The following is a 21,097-nucleotide window of genomic DNA, read 5'->3' as shown; positions in this document are numbered from 1 at the left end:
CTGCTCACAGATGTAATGTTGACACAGTGTGCTTTGGCTCCATGTGCATCCAGTGAATTCTCATGATGAGCTGTTTTTGAGTGTGTGTGTGTGTGTGCATGTGCGTGTATTTTAACATAGTACCTGCTGAAAAGTCTTGATCTCTGAAAATGCAGAAGAAATGTGCAGCGGTGCAAACAAGTATCATGCATATTGATTATTTCTACTGCAGCAAGCGGAGCTGGGAAAAAAGTACAGGTGATAATGATTAAATCTGCGGTTGTGGCTCGATGACGTCAGTCCACAAAGGTGTCTTTTTGTTCGCCACGGTGCACCTCACATTACACAACCCCTCCACGGTTGTCATGGAGACGCACACATCCATGACTGTGGGCAAAATGGACCCTTGCAGGACACCGAGGCTTCACACATCAGATAGGAGAATTAAGGAGCCGCTCCGTAACCTTGTTTTCACCTTCACCAACAGTGACCAATCAGACCAAATTCATCTGATTCAGCCTTTAATATTTCTCAGCTCATTAAACATTCATTCAGTTTGACTTGTTGCTATGCTGCATGCGCTCAGCGTAGGCACTCGGGGAACAGCAGCTCGTTAAAGGGTGTCATCTGGCTTCGTTGGCGGGACCCACACGGGGCGATTCGATTGGTCAGCAAAGAAGAGAAGGGAAGAATGAGGGAAGAAAAGGCAAAAGAGAGGAAGTCCGAGATTGTTTTGTAATGGGAAGGTGTGTGTGTTTGTGTGTGGGGGGGAGGGGAAGGGGGTCTTTCACAGCAAAAGTAATTTGTCGCTTAGCAACAGCGTCAGAGCATCCTACAGTCTAATTTGCTGAAAAATTCTACTCAGAAATGGATGTTGGAGAGAGACAGGAAGTGCTTCAGTTGTTTTTCTGACTGCCAAACCATTATTTTTTATGTCTCCCGTGGTTCATTTGCTCTCTGACTGTGAATTTTTTTTTTTCCCCCTGTATTCAGCAAAGAAGTAAGAGCACAAAATAAATAAATAAATAAAAACATTAAAACGTGTAATGAAATAACCGCAGCCTGGGTACAAAACCCTCATGAGAGAGCATGATCATGAATCCTGAGTGAGGACTAAATGTCCCAAATTCACTCGACAGATCAGCATTTCTTGTGCTAAACTTCAACATGCAAGGATTCAATATGGCAACACAACCTGCTGCAACATCCCACGTCCAACGGCTGGACTTCAAACGTCCCTAGAACGGCCTCAGGTCCCTCAGAGGGATTTATTACATGCTGTGTCAAAAAGGTAATCTGTATTAATATTTTATTCCCAACCCTGGAGTACCTCACAAAGCAGCCATAAAGGAGAAGTAAGTTAGCCAGACAGCCTTCCTGTAGATAAATGGTCTCATTTTCTGTGGGATCTGAGAGGCAGATAAACAACAGCCATGATAGATGTGGAGCCAGTGTAATGGAAAATCTGGTGCCCATGACAATCAGTCTGATCTCTGAGGCAGAAAATGAACAAAGTGACTGGTCGGCACACGGAGCAAATCACCCCGCTGCTCCTTATGATTGCAGTGTGTTACTGTGAGTTAATGTGTCTCTTGTTTATGCAGATCACTGCCCGTGTTTTGGTTGTTTTGGGTCATGTCATTATGCCCGTTCTGAAAGTGGCCACAACAGTAATTTCCTCTGAATTTTAGCGATTATATAACAGAGGGAAGAGTATTACTCATCCGTTTTTGAAGTTGTTTATTGGAAGCTGCTCAGATGAAGTGCTGCGGTGGCAGAGCAGAGAATGAAGAGGTCAATGTCAAGTGTCTGATGGGAACTAAGTTTTTTTTTTCATGCTCGGTGTTTGATGCAGAAATGCACCCATATTATCACCAATTACAACGTGAGGCAATAACAGATAAGAGAATCTTGTTCCCCAAACAGAGAAGTTGTAAATTAAAGTAATTTTTTTTTTTTTAAATAAGTCAGATGAGTCTGTGTGATGTGAAGAGCTGCTGTTGCAGAATCCACAGAAACTGATCACCAACTCTGCAGCACCGCACTGCTTTTGTTGGTTCTCCAGCTGCCCAAACTGTGGACCGTATGTCTGAGTCTTTCATTTCCCAGACTTGTACAACCAAAGTCAGCCGTTTCCATCAAATCACCACCTGTCCAGCAGTAAAAACAAAGACAAAGTGAGTCTTATATTAAAAGATTCTATTAAAAATTCTATTATGGGCCCTAGTGGCACTACCTGAGGTGTGTTTTGGTCTGCGCTGGACTCAATCTTCACACAACCCTGACAAATTATACATTGTCTGAAAGCTCTAAGACTCCTGATTCTATCTGTGCAAAGCATCTAAGGATCCGTATCACAGCAACAGCTGTTGACCAGGGCTGTAGTCAACCAAAGACAATCTTGGTCTTTGAAAAAAAAAATCTGCACGTTATCTTTAGACCAACTAAATCAGCCACAGTGCACTGGGTGCGCTCTGCCTGGTAGCCTCATTAGCCTAAATGAATTATGAGTAAACATAAAAAGCTAGTATTCGCAGCATCTTAAATGATTTTAACCTAATTATTTTATACTGAAACGACCAGCGTGCACCTGCCCATATTCATATGATTTAAGAAAATAGAGATATATCAACTGGTGATCCCAGCACAAGAACTACTGAGGAATATACAATCAAACCCTCGAGCATTAAACACAAAAGCTGACTGAGCATCCTAGTGCAGACGAGGTAGCGTACCGTTTTTAGATGATACGCCAGGTTAGATGTTGAGCCGTGATGCGCAAATCTGCTGTTTGCAAAGTTTACACCCGACTTTTTGCTCATCCGTCTAAACAAAATGCAGCCACACCGACGAGTTCTTTGACATGGAGTCAGTTATTCTGCAGGCCGACTCCGAGTAAACGTTCAGTGTTCAAGTTGTGTAAACTGGGGCATCATTTCACAACACGACTTTTTGGTTGTAAAGTTTGAAGGAGACCATTTTCAGTGGCTGTGACCGTAATTGACACAAATACAGTATAATATACTGATGTGGGGTTTTTTTTAATAATCACTTTTTCCTTTTTATTGGACCCAAAGAGTCAACTTTTTACAATAAAATGACTAATTTTGAACGAAAACTATGTCTTTGGTAAAACTTTAGTTTAAGTCCCCCTATTTAGCATTTATAAGCAGCATATAAGCATTAAATAAATATTTCTGCAATGTAGTTTTTAAGCAGCTATAAGGACATTTTAAGTGTTTATTAATGTGCAGTGCTTAATAACAAAGACACATTTTATACTACAGCTATGTTTTACTATATTGTCTATTTTTATATGTTTATCCACTTATGAGTATCCAGAGGAGGAGTTGTCGACAAATACAGTAATAAACACTTATATCTGCTTATAGCTACATCATAGTGTGTTATTTACAAACCACCTATTCAGTGTTTATATACTGTTTGGGGCTGAGCGACAATTCTGCTCTTCAACGTGTTTTCTTTCGCATCTTGCTTCCCTTTGGTGTTCTTCGTAAAGCATCGCACACGACCCGAGCTGGCGAACACAAATGCCGCGACGTTACGTCGCTCGGATGAGCGAAATTTCCCCTCTCCCGTCTTTATTTGAAATTTGAAAGTGAGACGAACGAAGCAGTTCAGTCGAGCGAGCTGGTAAACGTTGCATGTTTCTCCTCAGCTTGTGCGACAGCAGCACAGTGGTGAACTCAAGCTGTAAACACCGTGACTCAGTGTGTTTTTGTGTGTGTGTTTGTGTGTGTGCGCGTGGGCGCGTGAGGCGTCCTGTCTGGATGCCCGTGCAGTGTGCAGCAGCGGCTGACATGGCACAGTGGGTAACTTGCAGTGCCAGGAGGGAGGGCTCACAGATGGTGAACATTATATAATTGCAGCCCCAAGAGTAATTGAAGACGCTGTGGAGCATGGAGTCCGTACTCAGGCCGAGTGCCGGGTGTGTTTGTCTGCAACACCACATATACTCAAGTGTATCAAGTTCGTTTGTTCAATTTGAAGGATATTGTAGAAAAGCCCCCCCAACTGGACAGGCTTGTCTCTCTCTTCCCCTCTCTCTGTCTCTCCCCCCCTGAAGGCCCATGGGTCACCTTCTGGATGGCCAACATCGGCTCATTCATATGTTTACTCATGTCTGACCTTTTTCCTCTCATCTGCATGATCCAAATGAAACCCAGGCCTGTTACCTCACTGTTCCAAAGATAATACTTGGACTGTTGCAATACATTTTCACATACAGCGTGCGTTTGGCTCACAGCCTTTTGCTGCTCTGTTTTTCCAGTTAGGTCATGGCTCCTCATCTCTGTGTTTCTTCTCCCTTTGCTTCAGATCAACTGTGTGACTTTCCCTCTGCCCGGTGAAGGTCCGGAGCAGCAGCTCCTCAAACCCAACGAATGGAGCTACTGCGATTACTTCTGGGTGAGTTCTGCTGAAACACAGCAACTACAATAGAGCTATCCCTTGTGGTATTTTGGTGTGCCGCAGATGTGCAGAGACCCGACGTGTTTAGAGGAAAACAAAGCAACACAACCAAAAAAGTGAAAGCGGTATATGCTGTAATTTCCCAATTGTAAACAGCACTCGTGTCAACATCCAAGTGGTTATTACGACTGGGAAACTCCGATTTTTCTGAAAGCTCTGATACATCCGACTTACTAATACAGAAGTGTCTTAAGAGAAAACAAATGTGGCTGGATTTTTTTAGTCCGTAAGTCCTTAAAATCGCTCAAGTATATTTCTCTCATCACATTTCAAAAAATTATTTTCTTACTATGGATAAACTGGAGTAGATATGACTAGAAAGGGCCGGTGCATGCAGTTAATAGAGCTCGCCGTGGATACAGCATGGGCCTACATTAGCTAACTTTTTGCTGACAGTCATTGTTCCCACCTAAACCACCAGGTAGTTCTTTCAAACATCAAACCACAGATTTTCCACTTTGCGCCGTTCTCATACAGTGCGTATGCATGTGTTTGGTTCGACTGCCCGCCCACAAAGAAGCTCCAGAAGATTCCCCGTCCCACTGCAGTTGAAAGCTAAATGCTCAAATTAGATTATGTGACTAAAACACGACAGAAGCAGCCATTACAGTTGTTGCTAGTTGCAGATTGATCCAAAACTGCGCTCTTCATTTAGCAAAAGCTGCTATTGGCTTTCAAGTTGGAGTTGCAGGATCACAGGTGGAAGGCTGATCGACCGGCTTCGCTGCAAACACAATGAGCCTCCTGCTTCTAATGTCTCTCCAGTGGCTCCTGTAATTTTCAGTTTCCATACATTTCCGTCCTAAATTAGATTTGTATTGAAAACCCCTCATCCTGCATTACCGGCTGAGATCCGATGCCTGTTTCCTCCTCCTTGGCTTGCTCGTGATGTTTTGTCTGTCCGCTGAGCCGCTACTCAGACCCGCTGCGTGAAATAAATCTGGCACCCCTGTTCCACGTGGCAACCCACGGCGCCACTGTCGCCAACGAGACAAAGTGCTGCACGTGGTTGTATCCGGTTTGACTTTTTGTGCTCAAAATCACACACCTAACACACATCCAGCGATAAGTGATTGACGCACGCACACCAACGCGTGCCCTCCTTGTCATGCAAGTGTGAGTCACACATTCGTACTCCCAGTTTCTGACTCACCACCCGGAGCTCATTCTCACAAACCTACGTGCTCTCAAACGTAAACAACACAGAGGTGTTAGTGGACGTTCTGTCCATGAGCTCATAGCTGTGGTTGTTTTATTTGTCCACCGCTGTCTTCGAATGACGCTCTCCTCTTCTTTAGACCGACAAGAAAGACCCCCAGGGGACCACCTCGGTGGCGGGCTTCGAGGTTCTCCTGCAGAAGCAGCTGAAGGGCAAACAGATGCAGAAAGAGATGGCCGAGTTTATCCACGAGAGGTAACAGCTTTAATTTCACATAAGACTGGACTATAACAAACTAAACGGACTGTGTGGTTCTTTCACAGCAGGTTTTATGAATTAATTAACAAGCGTGACAGACACAGAGCTGCTCCGGAGGCAGAAATATTCCCAGTGCAGGAGCCATTTAAAATGTGAGTTAGTTACCTGACACAAGCTCAGAAAACAAAAAAGGTTTGAACTTAGACACTCAGCAAGCTGCTCAGTACCTCCTCAGTGCCTCCTCTTTTAGAGAGTAAGGCTGGTGAAACTCTATATTTTTGTCCAACTGTCAGCAAATCCCATTGAAAGACCAAAACCATCAATGAATTGATCCCACTGCCGAGTATTGTCTGTGTATCTAAAGTCTGATAAATCTTATTCCTCTGAGCCACACAGCTCCACTGTTGTTCAGAAACTATTAATACACGTCAGTGAGCCACACTGTTGCACTGAGTGACATGTTCCCTCATCACCCTGAACACACACACACACAGCAATTTATTTGATTCAGTCCCACACACACCATCCTGCTTCCCCAAATACTCACTAGAGCACCAAATGTGGATTGATCCGCCGCTGAAAATAGTCCCCAACAAATGCATGATTTCCTACGGCAGCATATTGCCACAACGTCAAGAAAAAGAGAGGGGATCAATATCATGTTATAACGTGAAAAGTTTATTTTTATAACAAGATATATTTCACGTTATAACCGGAAACTTACCTCGTTATAATGTGAAACTCATGTTCGATTGAGGAAAATGGCTCATTGGCACGATTCGATGAAGTTCTACTTCATGCTCGGATTGAGACATGGCGAGACTTTGCTGTTATTGAGCACGACGGGTGTGATATTGTGATAAGCCGGAGAACCGGCCCTTGGCCAGGAAACGGGTTTGGCTCAAGTGCTTTTCACAATAAAAGGTGCGAGAAGTGTCTGAAATGCGAATCTGGCTTTATTACGATTTGCATTGCTTAAATATGGATCAGCAAGAAGACACATCATGTATAAAAAGACACGCAACAACTTCCATTGTGTAAATGTTTTGTATCAGAAAAATTAAGGATTTTTAATCTTAATACAATGTGTGATGGGAAGTATACACTAATCAGAGAAAGTTGTTCTAAATAACTTAATTTGACGAGTTAAGTAAAACAGTCCAATGGACAGTTTGTCAACTGAAGTCACGATTTTAAGTTCTGAAAATGACAATTAAACAAATTAAACCTAAAACGGACAAACTTATCAATCACACTGAATTGGTAATAAAAGAAAATTTAATTTAATATAAGTTTATCGTGAGACTTTACAGTGCTTGATGCAAAGTGGTTTTCCTGCATTCCCCAACTAAAAAACACCAGTTAACAGAACCTTCTCTCATTGTAACAAACCACAGATTAAGATTCGAAGTTACACCGAAATAAGACACAATTTAAATTTCTGTTTTAACTGCTGTTAATTTAAGTTTCTAAGGCCTAACAACTTGCAATTGTTCTTTGTGCCGACAAATATAAGTTGCAGTTTATGCAGTTCTTAACAATAATTATAATAAAAATAATAACAATAATAAATTAAATCTTAAATGTGAAATCAAAATGAATAAACAAAAAGAAAACAATCAAAAAAATGTTAATGGAAAAAATTGGCTAAAAAAAAGATGGGTTTTAAGTCTAGAGCATGGTGGATTTGAGGCAGGGAGAGACCCCCGAGCACAGGAGCAACAGCACCGGAGGCTCTGTTCCCGACAACATGAGCCACAGCCCAGAAAAGATCTTGAACGGACTGGGCAGGTCCACAGCAGTCACCAGAGTAAGCTCCATTTATAAAGGGATCTGCAGGATGCTGGTCTCAAAACCTTTGTCTTATAGCTGAGGGGTTGCAGTTTGTGCCTGAAGCCAGTAATTAGAGGAGCTATGGATCTCAACTCAGCCACTGAACGTAGAGGAAATTGCCTTGTCTTCTCCTGATTCGAGAAGCCGCCGTCTCCCAAATCCTTCACGAAGACTTATATCCAGCGCCGACCTTCTCTGCGTTGTCTCGCCAGGTTGCTATGTGCTGCGAGCATCCGAAAACATCAAGTCAGAGACTGGGCCTCGTGACCTTCTTTAGATGACAGATTTACTCAGGTTTAGGATGCTGAATGTGAGACTGTGGTGGAGGAGGTGAGTGTCACAGAGGGCACAAACATGGCTACCAATGGCAAACAAGAGCACATCTCGAAAATGGAGATGGGAGAACAGCTGCCCTGTAAAATACCGTTGAAGTTTTTTTTTTCTCAGTTATTTATTTTTCACAAGCACAATGAGATTATTGATGCACGGGAGCCCGTGATGTTTGGATTTCAGCCTTTGCAGCAAAGTTTTCTGTCATTCTGCTGCAAATCATCTGTGTTTAAGTACTCCCCCCCCCGCCCCCCTTCACTAAAGCGCTTTCTGTCCAGGCAGCTTTCACATCTTGGTGTTTGTCTGTTTGTGTTTCAGGATAAAGATTGAGGAGGAATATGCCAAGAACCTCTCCAAGCTGTCTCTGAGCCCCCTGGCAGCACAGGAGGAAGGGTGAGTGCAGCAAACATTCGCGGTAAGACAGAGCAGTGGGTGCAGCTCGAAAGCTCCCTCTGCAAAACAGCAGATAGCGTCAGTAATTAACAGAACTGTGTCTAAAGATAGGAGTGTTTAAAATAGACTTATTCCCACGCTACTTTTGGTGTCTGATGCGCCATTCAGAGACGGATACCTCATGAGAGAGGGGATGTTTCTTTTTCATGTTTGTTTGTCAGCAACAAAGCACAGAAATCTTTGAGCGCATTGCAAAATCAGCAGAGAGAAGAGATACGGTTTGGCTCGAGGAAGGGTAGATTTTGGTTTGTTTCCAGATCTGGAAATTCCATAATTACAGAGGATTTTTTTTTTTTTTTATCAGCCATAAATGTCACAATCTGCTTCCCCGTTCCACTTCAGCCCCTGTCTCCAGTCCCTGCTCACTTGTCCCAGGCCACGTTCGTCCCTTAATTTCCCCAGACCTGCCCTCCTTTCTAGCTGTCTGCCAGATGTCCTCGGACTTCATCAGCCTTGCACTATTTATACCAGTTGACTTCCCTTGTTCCGTGTCAGATCGTCTGCTTGTGTGTCCGTGTGTTTACCTTTGTGCCTTCTGCCCGCGTGTTGTAACTTGCTGTCTTGTACCTGCACCTTGTGGTGTGTGTGTCAGTTCTTGATTTTAGTGAATTATGTGCCTAAGCACATGATACATAAAATAAAGAAATTTTAAAAAAATAAAACAAAATAATCCAGTATTTTTTAGCTCCTTTTACCGTTCAGGAAGACGGTTACCTAAAAAAATGTAACAGTCGTCACTGACAGACACAAAATCACCAAATACAACTTTAGCTGGCTAATGTTTAATGTTAGCATTAAGTTGGATCCTACTCTGTTTTGCTAATGTTAATTCTTTATGAACATAGAGTTGTGCCTGGATTTTTATTTCACCTATATAAGATTTCTTCTGCGTCAATAAATGCAGACGATACCGTCACCCTCCCACTCGGCACGAAAAGGAGTTAAGTCCATCGTAAAAGTAGCAGCCTGGCGATGTACCTCGCCTCTGGGGACCGTGCTCTCTTCCCGTTGGCTCCCCGTACATGAGGCCCACAGTCGAACCCTCCTCCACATGTTCAGTGTTCATGCTCTCAGAGTGTTTAACTCACTTCACGTCAACCTTTTCTCAGGACTCTCGGAGAAGCCTGGACTCAGCTGAAGAAGAGTCTCCACGATGAGGCTGAGGTTCACCTTAAGTTCTCCAACAAGGTAATAATAAGAGGACTTTTAGTGTGAAACCCTTATCTAGAACCGAAAATGATTTCTGACAGAAAACTGAATATTTTGGGATTTCAGTTAAACAAGAAATATAGAAGGCGCCACCTTCAGCTTTGGGAAATTATAATGGGCATTTTCCACCTTTTTAGACAAGACTATTAATAAAATTGTAGATATTTTAGGTATAAAAAAAGTAACCAGTGGCTTAGGTCAGTTTATTTTTATTTACTTTTATTTATGTATTGTATTTATGTATTGTGTAAAATGAGCCAAGAGGCTTTTTTTTTTTTTCATCCTCAGTCCCTGGAAGTATGAAGTCACTAAAAAACATAACCTGAGAATATAAGATTAAAATGACAAAGTTACTGAGTTCATTGATAAGCATGCAGAGCAATAATAAAAAGAGAGAAACATTATACAAGACACTGTTCTGCTATTTAAAACATGCGACACAGAGGCACATACAACATATATAATGCAACTAAATTGAGCATAAAAAGCATTTTTTTAAAAAGCACATTCAAGTACATTGAGAACATAAATCTCTCTGGCACAACAAAAGCAAAACCACAACTATGTAAGACGCTACATGAGGATATTTATAGCTTCCTCTGGACTGAAGGAGTCTACCTCCACCCCTGCGCTGAAGCCTTCGGTTTGCAGTTTTCTGAGCCTTCAGGTCAAGTGTTTAATGTTTTCAATCAGCTGCAGACACGGATACACGATCTGACCACGTCCTGGGGTGACGGGGCCTGTTTACCTCAAGCTTGTCGGTGTTGACCGACGAAAACGACCCGTCCGCCATCCGATTACCAGCGATGCGGAAACCGCACACTGGCCTCAGATGCGGCCTTGAATAACGCAGAGGCAGCCTCTGAGCTTTTCATAGCCCCTCTGTTGTCTAATTAATTAGTTATGTGCTCTGACGAGCCCCCACCCAGGACCGCGCAGGCTCTTCCCTGCTCCGCTAGCACTCCGACACTCCATGCCTCATAATGAGGGGGGTAAGGAGAAGGTAATGCGCGGTCACGCAGGGAATGAGAAGTCTTATTGAGCCAGCAGAGGCTCCAGCTCATTCTCCCCCCTGACTCTCTAATAACCTACATTTCATCTATAGCTGCTGGCTTTGGTATTTTCACAAGATTAGCACTGTGGAGAGCCAACACTGCTGACAAAAACTGGAAATGGTTTGTTTTACAGGTCCTGGATTTTCCAGCCAATTTCCTGGAAACTTTCCTAAAAAATTAGCTGGTTTTCAGTTGTAAATTATCGCTGCAGTTATATAAGTAAAAACGAAGAAATTACAGCTGGGCCCATAGGTAGGGATATGAAACAAATCCAGCAAGATGTGATTGAAGTGTAGACTTTCAGCTTTAATTCAAGGGGTTTAACAAAAATATCCCATGAACCTTTTAGGAATTACAGCCATTTTTATACATAGTACCTCATTTTCAGAAGCTCAGAAGTAATTGGACAAAATAACATAATTAAAAATATCAGGATTATTTTCAATACTTTGATGAAAATCCTTTGCAGTCAACGACTGGCAGAAGTCTGGAACCCATGGACGTCACCAGATACTGCGTTTCCTCTCTTGAGATGGTTTTCCAGGCCTTTACTGCAGCCACCTTCAGTTGCTGCTTGTTTGTGGGTCTTTCTGCCCTCAGTTTTGTCTTCAGGAAGTGAAAAGCATGCTCAGTTGGGTTGAGGTCAGGTGACTGACTTGGCCATTGAAGAATATTCCATCTCTTTGTCCTGATAAGCTCTTGGGTTGCTTTCGCAGTATGTTTTGGGTTTATTATCAGTTTTGCAGCATTTGGCTGAATCAGAGCAGATAGTGTAGAACTATACACTTCAGAATTCATCCTGCTACTTCTGTCAGCTGTCACAACATCAGTAAATAAAATATATAATTAAAATTCATTAATTATAATCAATCACATAATTTAATCACCACTGAGGCTGGAAAGTGTGTTTTTTCCAGCAGTTATCAAACAGAGAAGGCAAAGTTTTCCTTAAATCAGTATGTTAAATAAAGCGCTGCTGTTACACTGTGCTTTACTGACAGCTGCTTGTTCTCACAGCTCCACTCTGAGGTAGAGAAGCCCTTGCTGACGTTCAGAGGCGACAACTTCAAGAAGGACCTGAAAAAGTACGACCATCACATCGCCGACCTGAGGAAGCAGCTGGCGAGTCGCTACGCGAGTGTGGAGAAGGTACGTAGAGATTCTAACGAGACGCTGGAGGCAGTCCGCCCGCAGTTCGGGTTGAAAACTGTTTCCCCTCACGACTCACTGGCCCGTGTTTCCGTTCAAATGTCCAAAAGTCAATCTCCAAAGAGACAGTAGCAGAAAACACACAGCAGTGTTTAAATCAGAGGTTACATAATGAAAAGAGCTTCAATGACTCCTACACTCGGTACATCTTTGTACAGCACGTTGTTGTTGCCTCCCGCCTGTTAAGTCGTTTCATGAATGAATTTGTTTCCTCTGTATAAACACACACACAGCACTTTTTTTTTAAATTTATTTATTTATTTTTGTGTGTTTTCTGGTGGGACATAGGAATGCAATGCCTGCACTATAGGAAATAACCTAATACAAACAAAAGATTATGAGATAGATTCAGCGCAGTGTGTCAGACTAATCGGTAGATTCTGCTAAATGAAAGTGGCAAAGATATAAAAGTGGAGACAAGCAAACAGTCACTTCTGTTGCATGCTGTCAAAAGGTCTGTGTCTGCGAGTAAGTGCTTGTCGTCCTTCTTGTCGTTGCTTTATTGGTGCTTTTCTTAACGTCTCATCACGTACAAGCTGAATTGCACATTTGAGACCTGCTTAAAATACGTTTCTGAAATGTTAAATCTAGTTTGGCGCGGTCTCACAGCATCTGCAACCTGCATTAAAATCTTAAATAGTCTTCAGATGCAACCAATTTCTGTCACTCAGTGTTTACTCTCTAACATCAGAGTTAGTCCAACTATGAAAATGATTTCCAGCCAAAAACAAAGCTTTGGCTCCATCGTTGCTGCCGGCCTGCATTAAGTGACCTAATCAGTGGGTTTAGGATGACTCCAGCCCACATGTTTTCTTTTTGTTGTTGTCTGTTGAAGATTTTCTTGACTCACGCATCGCCGTTACTGCGTGTTTACCTTCTCGAACACCATCGCGCCGTGACCTTGGTGAGTTGCCTCTGTAGAGAAACAGAGGAAAGACTCAATGATGAGGATTAAGAAAAGATTAAAGGATGAGACAGAGGATGTGAGCGCGGATATCAGTAGCCAACATGAAAAGGCTGTAATGACTCTTGCAATAGATGTACATACAGTAAAGCCGAGGATTGTGCCGAATGACTCATTGTTTCTACCTTCATACATCCTGCTTGGTGTGTGTGTGTGTGTGTGTGTGTGTGTGTGTGTGTGTGTGTGTGCGTGCGTGCGTGCGTGCGTGCGTGCGTGCGTGTGCGCTTGCGCAGGCCCGTAAAGCCCTGGCAGACAGGCAGAAGGATCTGGAGGTGAAGACCCAGCAGCTGGAGATCAAACTCAGCAACAAGACGGAGGAGGACATAAAGAAGGCCCGGCGGAAATCCACACAAGCAGGTCAGAGGTCACGGAGTCGGGGCTGAGATAAGAGACGGTCACAGCAACAGTGCAGTGCAGTATTCAGATGTCATCAAATAACTACACTGATGCACATGGAGGATCTGAAAAGTCTGCGTGGAGAGAGGAAGTAGTAGTAATCTGAACCAGCAGCAGAAACAAACTCCAAAGATGACAATGAAACTTTGGAAAGCAGGAGGAAATGGACAGTAACTCCCAAAGTGAAAACAACTGTTAGTTTAGTTAGTTAGTTTTTAGATGGAGTTAGGTGATGGAACTATTTCTTGGTAACAAAAGTTCACCCATCCGCCTGGATGCCCTCCCACCACCCACTTCCAGTCCAGGCTAAGCTAGGCTAACCACATCCTGGCTAAGCTAGCTTTGTACATTTATACAAAATGCACAGAAACCGCAGCATAAAAACAACAATTTGCCGTTTTACCGAGGGTTACATTTGGTTTCCGGTCAAGAAATAGTCCGACACATAACCACTCATGAAACGACTAATTGTTATTTCTACGCTTTCGTTTTCGTACAGATTAAACGCATGTAATATAGTGTAATATATTAGCGACAAATGATTTCATGTTTGCATTACGGACTGTCCACAGACAGGAAGTTTACTGACTGACTGTGGACAGTCTATGGACCTTTGAACGACAAATTCTTCAGACTGCGCTGATGCGTGTGTATCCTAACATGGGCTTTGAATTTGTTTGTTTTTTTTCCCATTTTTTCATCAGCTTAAGGTGAAGAAACTAAAAAGACGAGCACAGGAAAAGCCAGAAATCCCACCGGTTACACTGTGTTTGACATTTCACCCAGAAAGGCGTGTTGTAGTTGTTCTCTCCTACAGTCCCGTGCTCCAGCAGAGGGGGGGAAAAAAAAAAACCTCTGTGGGAGCTTATGTGGTTCTTTCTCTCTTCCAGTCAGTAGATTAGTCACAGTCCAAAGCTCAAATCAATATCGCTCATAAGGCACAGGTAAATGATGTCAGCCTCGTGTCGGTGATCACCGCTGCTGCCTCAAGGTTGGGCCAAATGTCGTCACGGCTCACGGCACCCGCTGCCAGAGGCGGGAACGTGTCTTTACCGTCTCTGAATGAATCTTAATAAGCCCCAGTGATGGTTTCTGCTTTATTATCTGACACCTCGCTGGTCAAACACCGAGAAAGTAAATTTGACCCGAGGCAAATGCATCTTTAAGGAACTTAGTTTAAAGTTTTATGTTGTTTGAGTGCTGTTAAAGTACGAAGCTGGGATTCCTCTCTCAGGTCTCAGCACTGAGTAAAAAATTCTACTCAAGTAAAAGTACTGAAGTATTATCAGCAAAACGCACATAAAGTATCAAAGTAAAGTTACAAATGTCCACATTAAACCGTGATTCATCTGTGACGGAGCAAAACTCGTTAATGAATGATTTCGGAGCGCCCTCTGCTGGTCCTTAAGGGTTTTACTCCACAGGTATCCCATTGTACTGCCACTAACAGACATGCAGAGCGGAAAACGATGGTTTGAAAAGTCTGGAAAAAAGAAAACCCCCCCCCGTAAATGCCTATCGCTGTTTCTCTTGTGGACCGACAGCAGACCCTTTGTCGACCCCTGACCTCTTGTCTCTGTTCTCCAGGCGACGACCTGATGCGCTGCGTGGATCTGTACAACCAAACCCAGTCGAAATGGTTTGAAGAAATGGTCACCACCAGCATGGTAAAACCTTCTCTTTGGAGTCTCGGGAAACACACTCAGCATTGTTTTTGTTTTTGTTTTTTGTTTTTTTCCAGGTTAATACTTCATGACTTTTCCTAATTTTATGAGAATTGCTTATGAAAATATTCCTGGAATCTGCGACAGAAAAGGACCCATTACATCTGTTTGGGCTCTCAGAGACTCCAACAATGGATTTTCATATGCGCGTGATGTTAAATGACGTTTATATCTTTGTCTGCGGCTTTAACCCTCCCAAATCCCAAATAAGTGTGGATTTGGATTTCTGTTTTTGTGGTTTTATAACAGTTTGTGAGTGAATGTTAGATGTGGACTCAGTTTTAATAAGGTCAGAAGCAAAGGAGAATGGTTGGTTGATTTTGCAATTGTTGTTGTTTTTTACATATACAGCAGAGGGTCTGTTGGACCCCAGGCAATGAGGACGTGAAGCTTATCTCACAAGGTTTAGCCGGTTGTTTCCGTTGCTGACCGTCTGTCTTCCTTCCACTTCAGGAGCTGGAGAAGCTGGAGGTCGAACGGATCGAGTGGATCCAGCAGCATTTACGCCAGTACACGACCCTGCGACACGAAACAGACATGTTCAATCAGAGCGTGAGTTTCTGTTTGTTTTCCTGCATTTTACTGCACGTCTACTTTATCGACACTGAAGAGAGGCACTCTAGTCTTTTTCAATGTGATTCTGTGTCCGTTCAAAATGAGATTTAGGCAACAAGACTCGGGTCTTTCAGTCTTTGCAGACAAACTTTGCCTTCACGCCTTTTAATTATTCTTTAATCTGTCTTTACTTTTCATACTGTAGCATAATGTGGACAAGTACATTTCCAACAACTCTTCATAGAGATTTGCTTCTTCAAAACTGCTTTGTTAGAATCGCAACCCCGACTCAAATCCTTCCAACCCACTGGCTCCTTTATATCTGGAAACTCAGCTTCTTACAATGTATGACATTAATGTTTTCTAAATATGTATATAATATACATATATAACATCTTCCAAGCAAATGACAATTTTAAATCAGACACAGATTTCCAAATTTCTGCTAGAGAGTATATTTCACAGTCCTGCTTTTCTCTCCCTGCACAATAATTTCTCATTGTTATTTATGTGTCAGTTGTTTGATTTTTAACCTGAGCAAATGAACAAAACCCAGACTCAGGTAAAACCAGCTGATATCAAATGATCTCTTTCCTACGTACTACACCACTTCAGGCTGACAAAAATCCACAGCCTAAATTCACAGTAGCCTTCACGTTACAGAAGGTAAAGTCAAGCTAATGTAGGAAATATTAGATTGTATCCATGGCTTTCTCAAATAATTGACTTCTACTCATACAAGCTGTTGGTAGCCTCATGGCGGGTGTGTTTGTTGTAGAGGACAAGAGGGTATCTCTTTATTTTTTATAGAAAATGATATATAATATTTTTACAAAATATTGAGAATAAAACAGTAGGAAAAAGAAATACAGAACAATTTACAGTACAAAAAAAAAAAAAAAAAGCCCAAAGTTTTATTGAAAGCAACTGTGAGCGGATCACTGATGTAAAAATAGTAACTGTCAAACCAAATCTCAGATCTTTTGAGTGTTTGTCCCAGTTATGTGCAGCGGAGCAGGTAAAAAGGATTTTCAGTCTTCAGTGGCGAGAGTGTGACAGAGGAGGCGTTGGTTACTCGAGGCCAATCTGAAAACCTACTTTTTAATACAGAATCTCCAGGCGCAGTTGCTTAAAGGAAATTGCAGTCACCACAGCTAGTCCAGTAAGAAGTGGAGAAACAGTAAGACGTCCCTAACTGGTGCTTTATTCACACACACACACACACACACACACACACACACACACACGGTATGATGCACAAAACGGTGTGTTTTCTGCAGTATAGTAAGGAATAAGAATACATTATGCAGTATCAGGCTAAATACGCAAACAACAACTACACCATGCCTACATGTAAAAACCACACAACATCACATTTCACCTGCCACAGTGACATTAGGTATAAAGCAAACAGAGAGCCTACTCTACTGTAAAAGAAGGTTTACTGCACCAGGGCCACTCTGCCGTAACTGAGTTGAATCCGCACACAAAAATAGATACCTACAACTGCACAATCTCTGACGTCTCAGTTGGATAATTCTTTAAACTCGCAGTCTTATGGATGCACAGGATCTCTCTTTTAAGGGGCAGAATCCATTATGGAACTGAAACAGAAAAGATAAAGATAAATCCTGCCAGGGAGGCACCAAAACAACTCTGATCTGCAACAAAGAAAATAGCTGGAAAGCCGTGCGGTACATTAACTGGTGTCCCTAAGACCTGAACTGGTAGTTAACACTACATGATCATGGCTGAAGCAGGTGCTGGGAGATGAATCCAGGCTGTTTTCTTTGTCCACGAGACGGCACTCCGTGGTTATTTAAAGGCCCCGTGCTGATCTTTTGTGCCCTGAGTCAGAACGAATCACTGTTACTTCAGTTTTGTCTTTATTGAATTTAATGAACGGTTGTTGTTGTTGTTGTTGTTGAACCATCCAAACACATTGGGATCGACACTTATCCAACAGAATCAAAAAAAAAAAATCTATAGCTTAATCCAGAGGTGAAAGTGGGGACGTACTGGGGCTGCTTAGTGTAGATGACGTGACGGAGTGAGCCATCGGCGTTCCTCGGTCAGACTTTCGTCCAGCACACTCGCCGTCATCCCTGGGTGGCTCAGAGAAATCCACCAAGACGCTCTGCTTATTTGAGAGGTGTAGCGTAAACCCTGTAAATCTAACGAGACATATTGTGTCAGCACTGTCAGCACAACTTAACGTGACGATGTGCTGGTAGAGTTCACGTGTATCTCTTTTGAATTAGGAGCGTTTTACTATAACACTCACTGATTTTTGCTGATGCCCAAAACTGGAAGGATTCGGCATTTCACCCAGAATTTAGCTCTTGGAAGGTTGGAAATTTAAACCAGGGCATGTAGCGCAAATGGGACGTTGAAATTCTGTGAAGTAATTAGAGGTGGGTCATCAGCTCTTTCAGGCAAAGTGGTCTCATGCAGTGGCTTAGGATGATTCTTCTGACTTTCACATCCGAAGGGCAAGTCATTGGACAGTATCATCAAGCATGTTGATTGCAGCTTAAAACATGACATGAAGGGAAAGGGCCCGGCTACAGTTACAGCTAATAAAACACAGCTAACTGCGTTTCATCTTCATAATGAATGTAAGAACCATCAACTGTATTATTCCTTGTGTTGGCGCTAGAGGTGGTGCGAGAGAAAAGGTCATTAAAATCTAATGGGACCTTTCTCTCGAGCGCATTTTGATGGCGACCTGCCTGTAACAGAGTTAACATCTTGCGATTCATAGTGGGATCTGTATCTGGAAATCCTGTCTGGATAAGGAAGGTCGCGTGTTAACGCAGGTGTAAACGCACACGGAACTCATTGTGATCAGAACGGGATCTGATCGGCTAGACCACATCTGAAGGTGGTCAGGCTAAACGGGTACTCTGGCTCAAATCCGACCAAATCCACCTACGACCAACTATGATGAAGAGTCTCAGGAAACACAATATCAATATTCTCATCTAACTCTCTGCCAGAAGTGTGTTTCCCAAATTGTCAAACTATTCCTTTAGAACCATGAATATTCATACCAAAGTTTATGGCGACTAATCGCTGAGAAGGCTTGGTATGGATCAAAGCGTTCGGACCGACAGCCCGACCGACTGACTGTTCAGCTGCCATGGCCCTCCCTTCTGTAAGACTGTATCCGACCCGCCGAGGCAGTAACAACAAATGCACTGAGCTAATGCTGAAGTTTAGACGGGGTCATGTTACCGTTTATGTATTTCTAGATGGTGGAGCCGGTCGACCAGCTGCTGCAGAACGTCGATCCAGCCAAAGACCGAGAGCTGTGGGTGAAGGAGAATAAGACCGCCGAGGTTCGACCTGTGGATATGGACATATGAACCATCCTGACCTGGGATCAGCCGTTCTGTCTGTCCAGTATTATAACACAGAGTCCCAGAACACTTCTAATAACACTGATCCAGGGAACAGTGCATGTTCAGACCACAGAGGTCTGCTCATCCTCTCTCTGACTGGAATAACAGGAGGAAAGGTTCATACTTAACGCAGTCTGAGGCCAGGAAACAATAACGGAAAAAAGTACCAGCATGTTCTAATTTTAACCCTATCATACTCAACATTAGCTTACTGAATGCCATTTAACATACTCTGCTGTTTACCTGTTGTAAAGTTGAGACTATTAAAAAATAGATGTATTTTGAATTGTTTAGCTTCAGTCAACACTTTTCCAGTTTGAGTAAACCAAACAAAAAAAAAATTCTGATTATTGATATTTCCCTTTATTTTAGATACAGATATTGAAGCATATGGAGCTCCTAGAATGAATATGATATATTTTCATATTTTGCTGGTTCATTTTGGTGGAAATGCATGTTTTGAATACCTTGCTTTTACTGTATATGGACAGCTGCACAATTTGTGGAACCATGATGGTAATCTGTATCTTGTAAGTGACAGGATCCATTTAGGAGCTTTCTCGGAAAAAAAATTTGACTTCAAGTGTACAGCGTTAATATCCGGTAACCTCAACTGTTTAAGAAAAAAAACACACACAAACACAAACACACACACACACACACACACACACACACACACACACACACACAGTGTTTTGGAATGTGAATTTGATTAGGGTCTAGGGTCTATTTCGGATCAGTCCGGAGGAAAAAGGTGGTCCAAGTTACGCTGAAACACCTTTTAGTGCCTAACGGTTATATACCTGGAATGTCCTTGATATATTCTACTCTGCATCAGTGTACATTTGTACATACAGGCTAGATGTATTTTGCTGTCAGATGTTTTAACAGGCCCCAGATCGTCGGGCTGTTGAGGTGTTTGTACTGTACAATGTTGTTTGTTTTTGTTTGTTTGTTTTTTTGTTTTTTTGGTAAATGCACAGGGGAAATCTTTACGGTGGTGTTCAGTGACAGGGGCGGCGTGCAGGTGAGAGAAAAAATTCACCAAACTGCAGAGAAGATAAGGTAATAAATTTTTGATATGGATCAATCCACCGGAGCAAAAGCCAGCTGACTCATCCCAGTTGCACAAATGCAGATAAAAGACATTTTATCAAAGACTGCATGTACAGTATGTGGCTGTTTTTACATGTATGTGTGTGTGTCTGTCTTTGTCTTTACGTTCTGTTGTGGTCTATCTGCTTTGGATTTATTTGGATTATTACCTTTCTGCGGCCGTGCTTTTCAGTTCCCCTAAAGGACGGAGCCGATCAAACAGCAAAGATTTAAATCGTAATCTTAATCCAGGTGCCAGGCAGAAGAAGAAAAAAAAATAAAAATAAAATAAATAAAGGCTTACCTGCCTTATCGCCAACACACTGATAAGTTGGTTTTTTTCCGCCAAATGATGAAAAGCCACCTTTATTTGAATCAGACGGATTCAGTGTGTTGAGACCTTTCTTTGAACCCAAACGGCTTCGTGCGCAGGTTTTAAATAGCATATCTGTTGTAGAGGTTTTATCAGTGTGTGTCAATGTCGTGCGCTAAATGTAACAAGTTATTCTGTTCCAACTAAATGTTCCTGACAAGAATCGACCATTTCGCGATGACGTAACGGTTTAGTTAACTGCCCTTCTGTGGTGAACATTTTCATAACGTGCATTAAATCCGATGTTTTAAGAATGTTTGATCATAGGTGACCTCTGTCCAGACGGTGTACTGTGGAATGCAGTGTCCAAAATAAATCTCCTCTTTGAAAATTAAATGTCACAGTGTGTCGTTATGTAACTGTACTGGGAGGTTAGGATTTTAGAAGTGGGCAGTCACATTTTCATTTTTTTTTTTTTTTTTTCTTTTCAATAATTGTATTGAGCAGAGGGACGCACGCACACACGGCCCGACCCCCAGCTGAAAATGCCGACCTTTTGGTCGGCTTACGTGCCCACGAAACGCCACCGGATCCGGTCCAGGGCAGACTGGAGGGGAAAAAGGGCAGGTGGATGGACGCTGATTCAGTGTGTATTCTGAACATGTATCAC

At 42.5% G+C, this 21,097-nt stretch overlaps 1 protein-coding gene across 18 annotated transcripts in view; it reads left to right on the top strand.

Annotated features, from left to right (window-relative positions):
* The window catches only part of gas7a (growth arrest-specific 7a), a 41,035-nt gene extending 20,237 nt beyond the window's left edge, over positions 1–20,798 (top strand). For 16 of the 18 annotated variants that reach the window (XM_040123972.1, XM_040123977.1, XM_040123965.1 and 13 more), the window contains 9 exons: positions 4,318–4,407; positions 5,769–5,884; positions 8,369–8,443; positions 9,613–9,691; positions 11,785–11,916; positions 13,174–13,297; positions 14,924–15,003; positions 15,514–15,612; positions 18,870–18,983. In XM_040123972.1, coding sequence (XP_039979906.1) covers positions 4,318–4,407; positions 5,769–5,884; positions 8,369–8,443; positions 9,613–9,691; positions 11,785–11,916; positions 13,174–13,297; positions 14,924–15,003; positions 15,514–15,612; positions 18,870–18,983 — 909 coding nt within the window. Of the gene's footprint in view, positions 1–4,317; positions 4,408–5,768; positions 5,885–8,368; positions 8,444–9,612; positions 9,692–11,784; positions 11,917–13,173; positions 13,298–14,923; positions 15,004–15,513; positions 15,613–18,869 lie in introns of those variants that run through there. The other 2 variants (XM_040123966.1, XR_005707215.1) reach the window with 2 other exon arrangements.
* The last annotated feature ends 299 nt before the right edge of the window (positions 20,799–21,097 follow it).

This window comes from Xiphias gladius, chromosome 3 (assembly GCF_016859285.1).
Source record: "Xiphias gladius isolate SHS-SW01 ecotype Sanya breed wild chromosome 3, ASM1685928v1, whole genome shotgun sequence".
Taxonomy (NCBI): Eukaryota; Metazoa; Chordata; class Actinopteri; order Istiophoriformes; family Xiphiidae; genus Xiphias; species Xiphias gladius.
The sequence above is the reverse complement of the archived record's forward strand: the minus strand, read 5'-3'. Positions and strand labels throughout refer to the sequence as shown.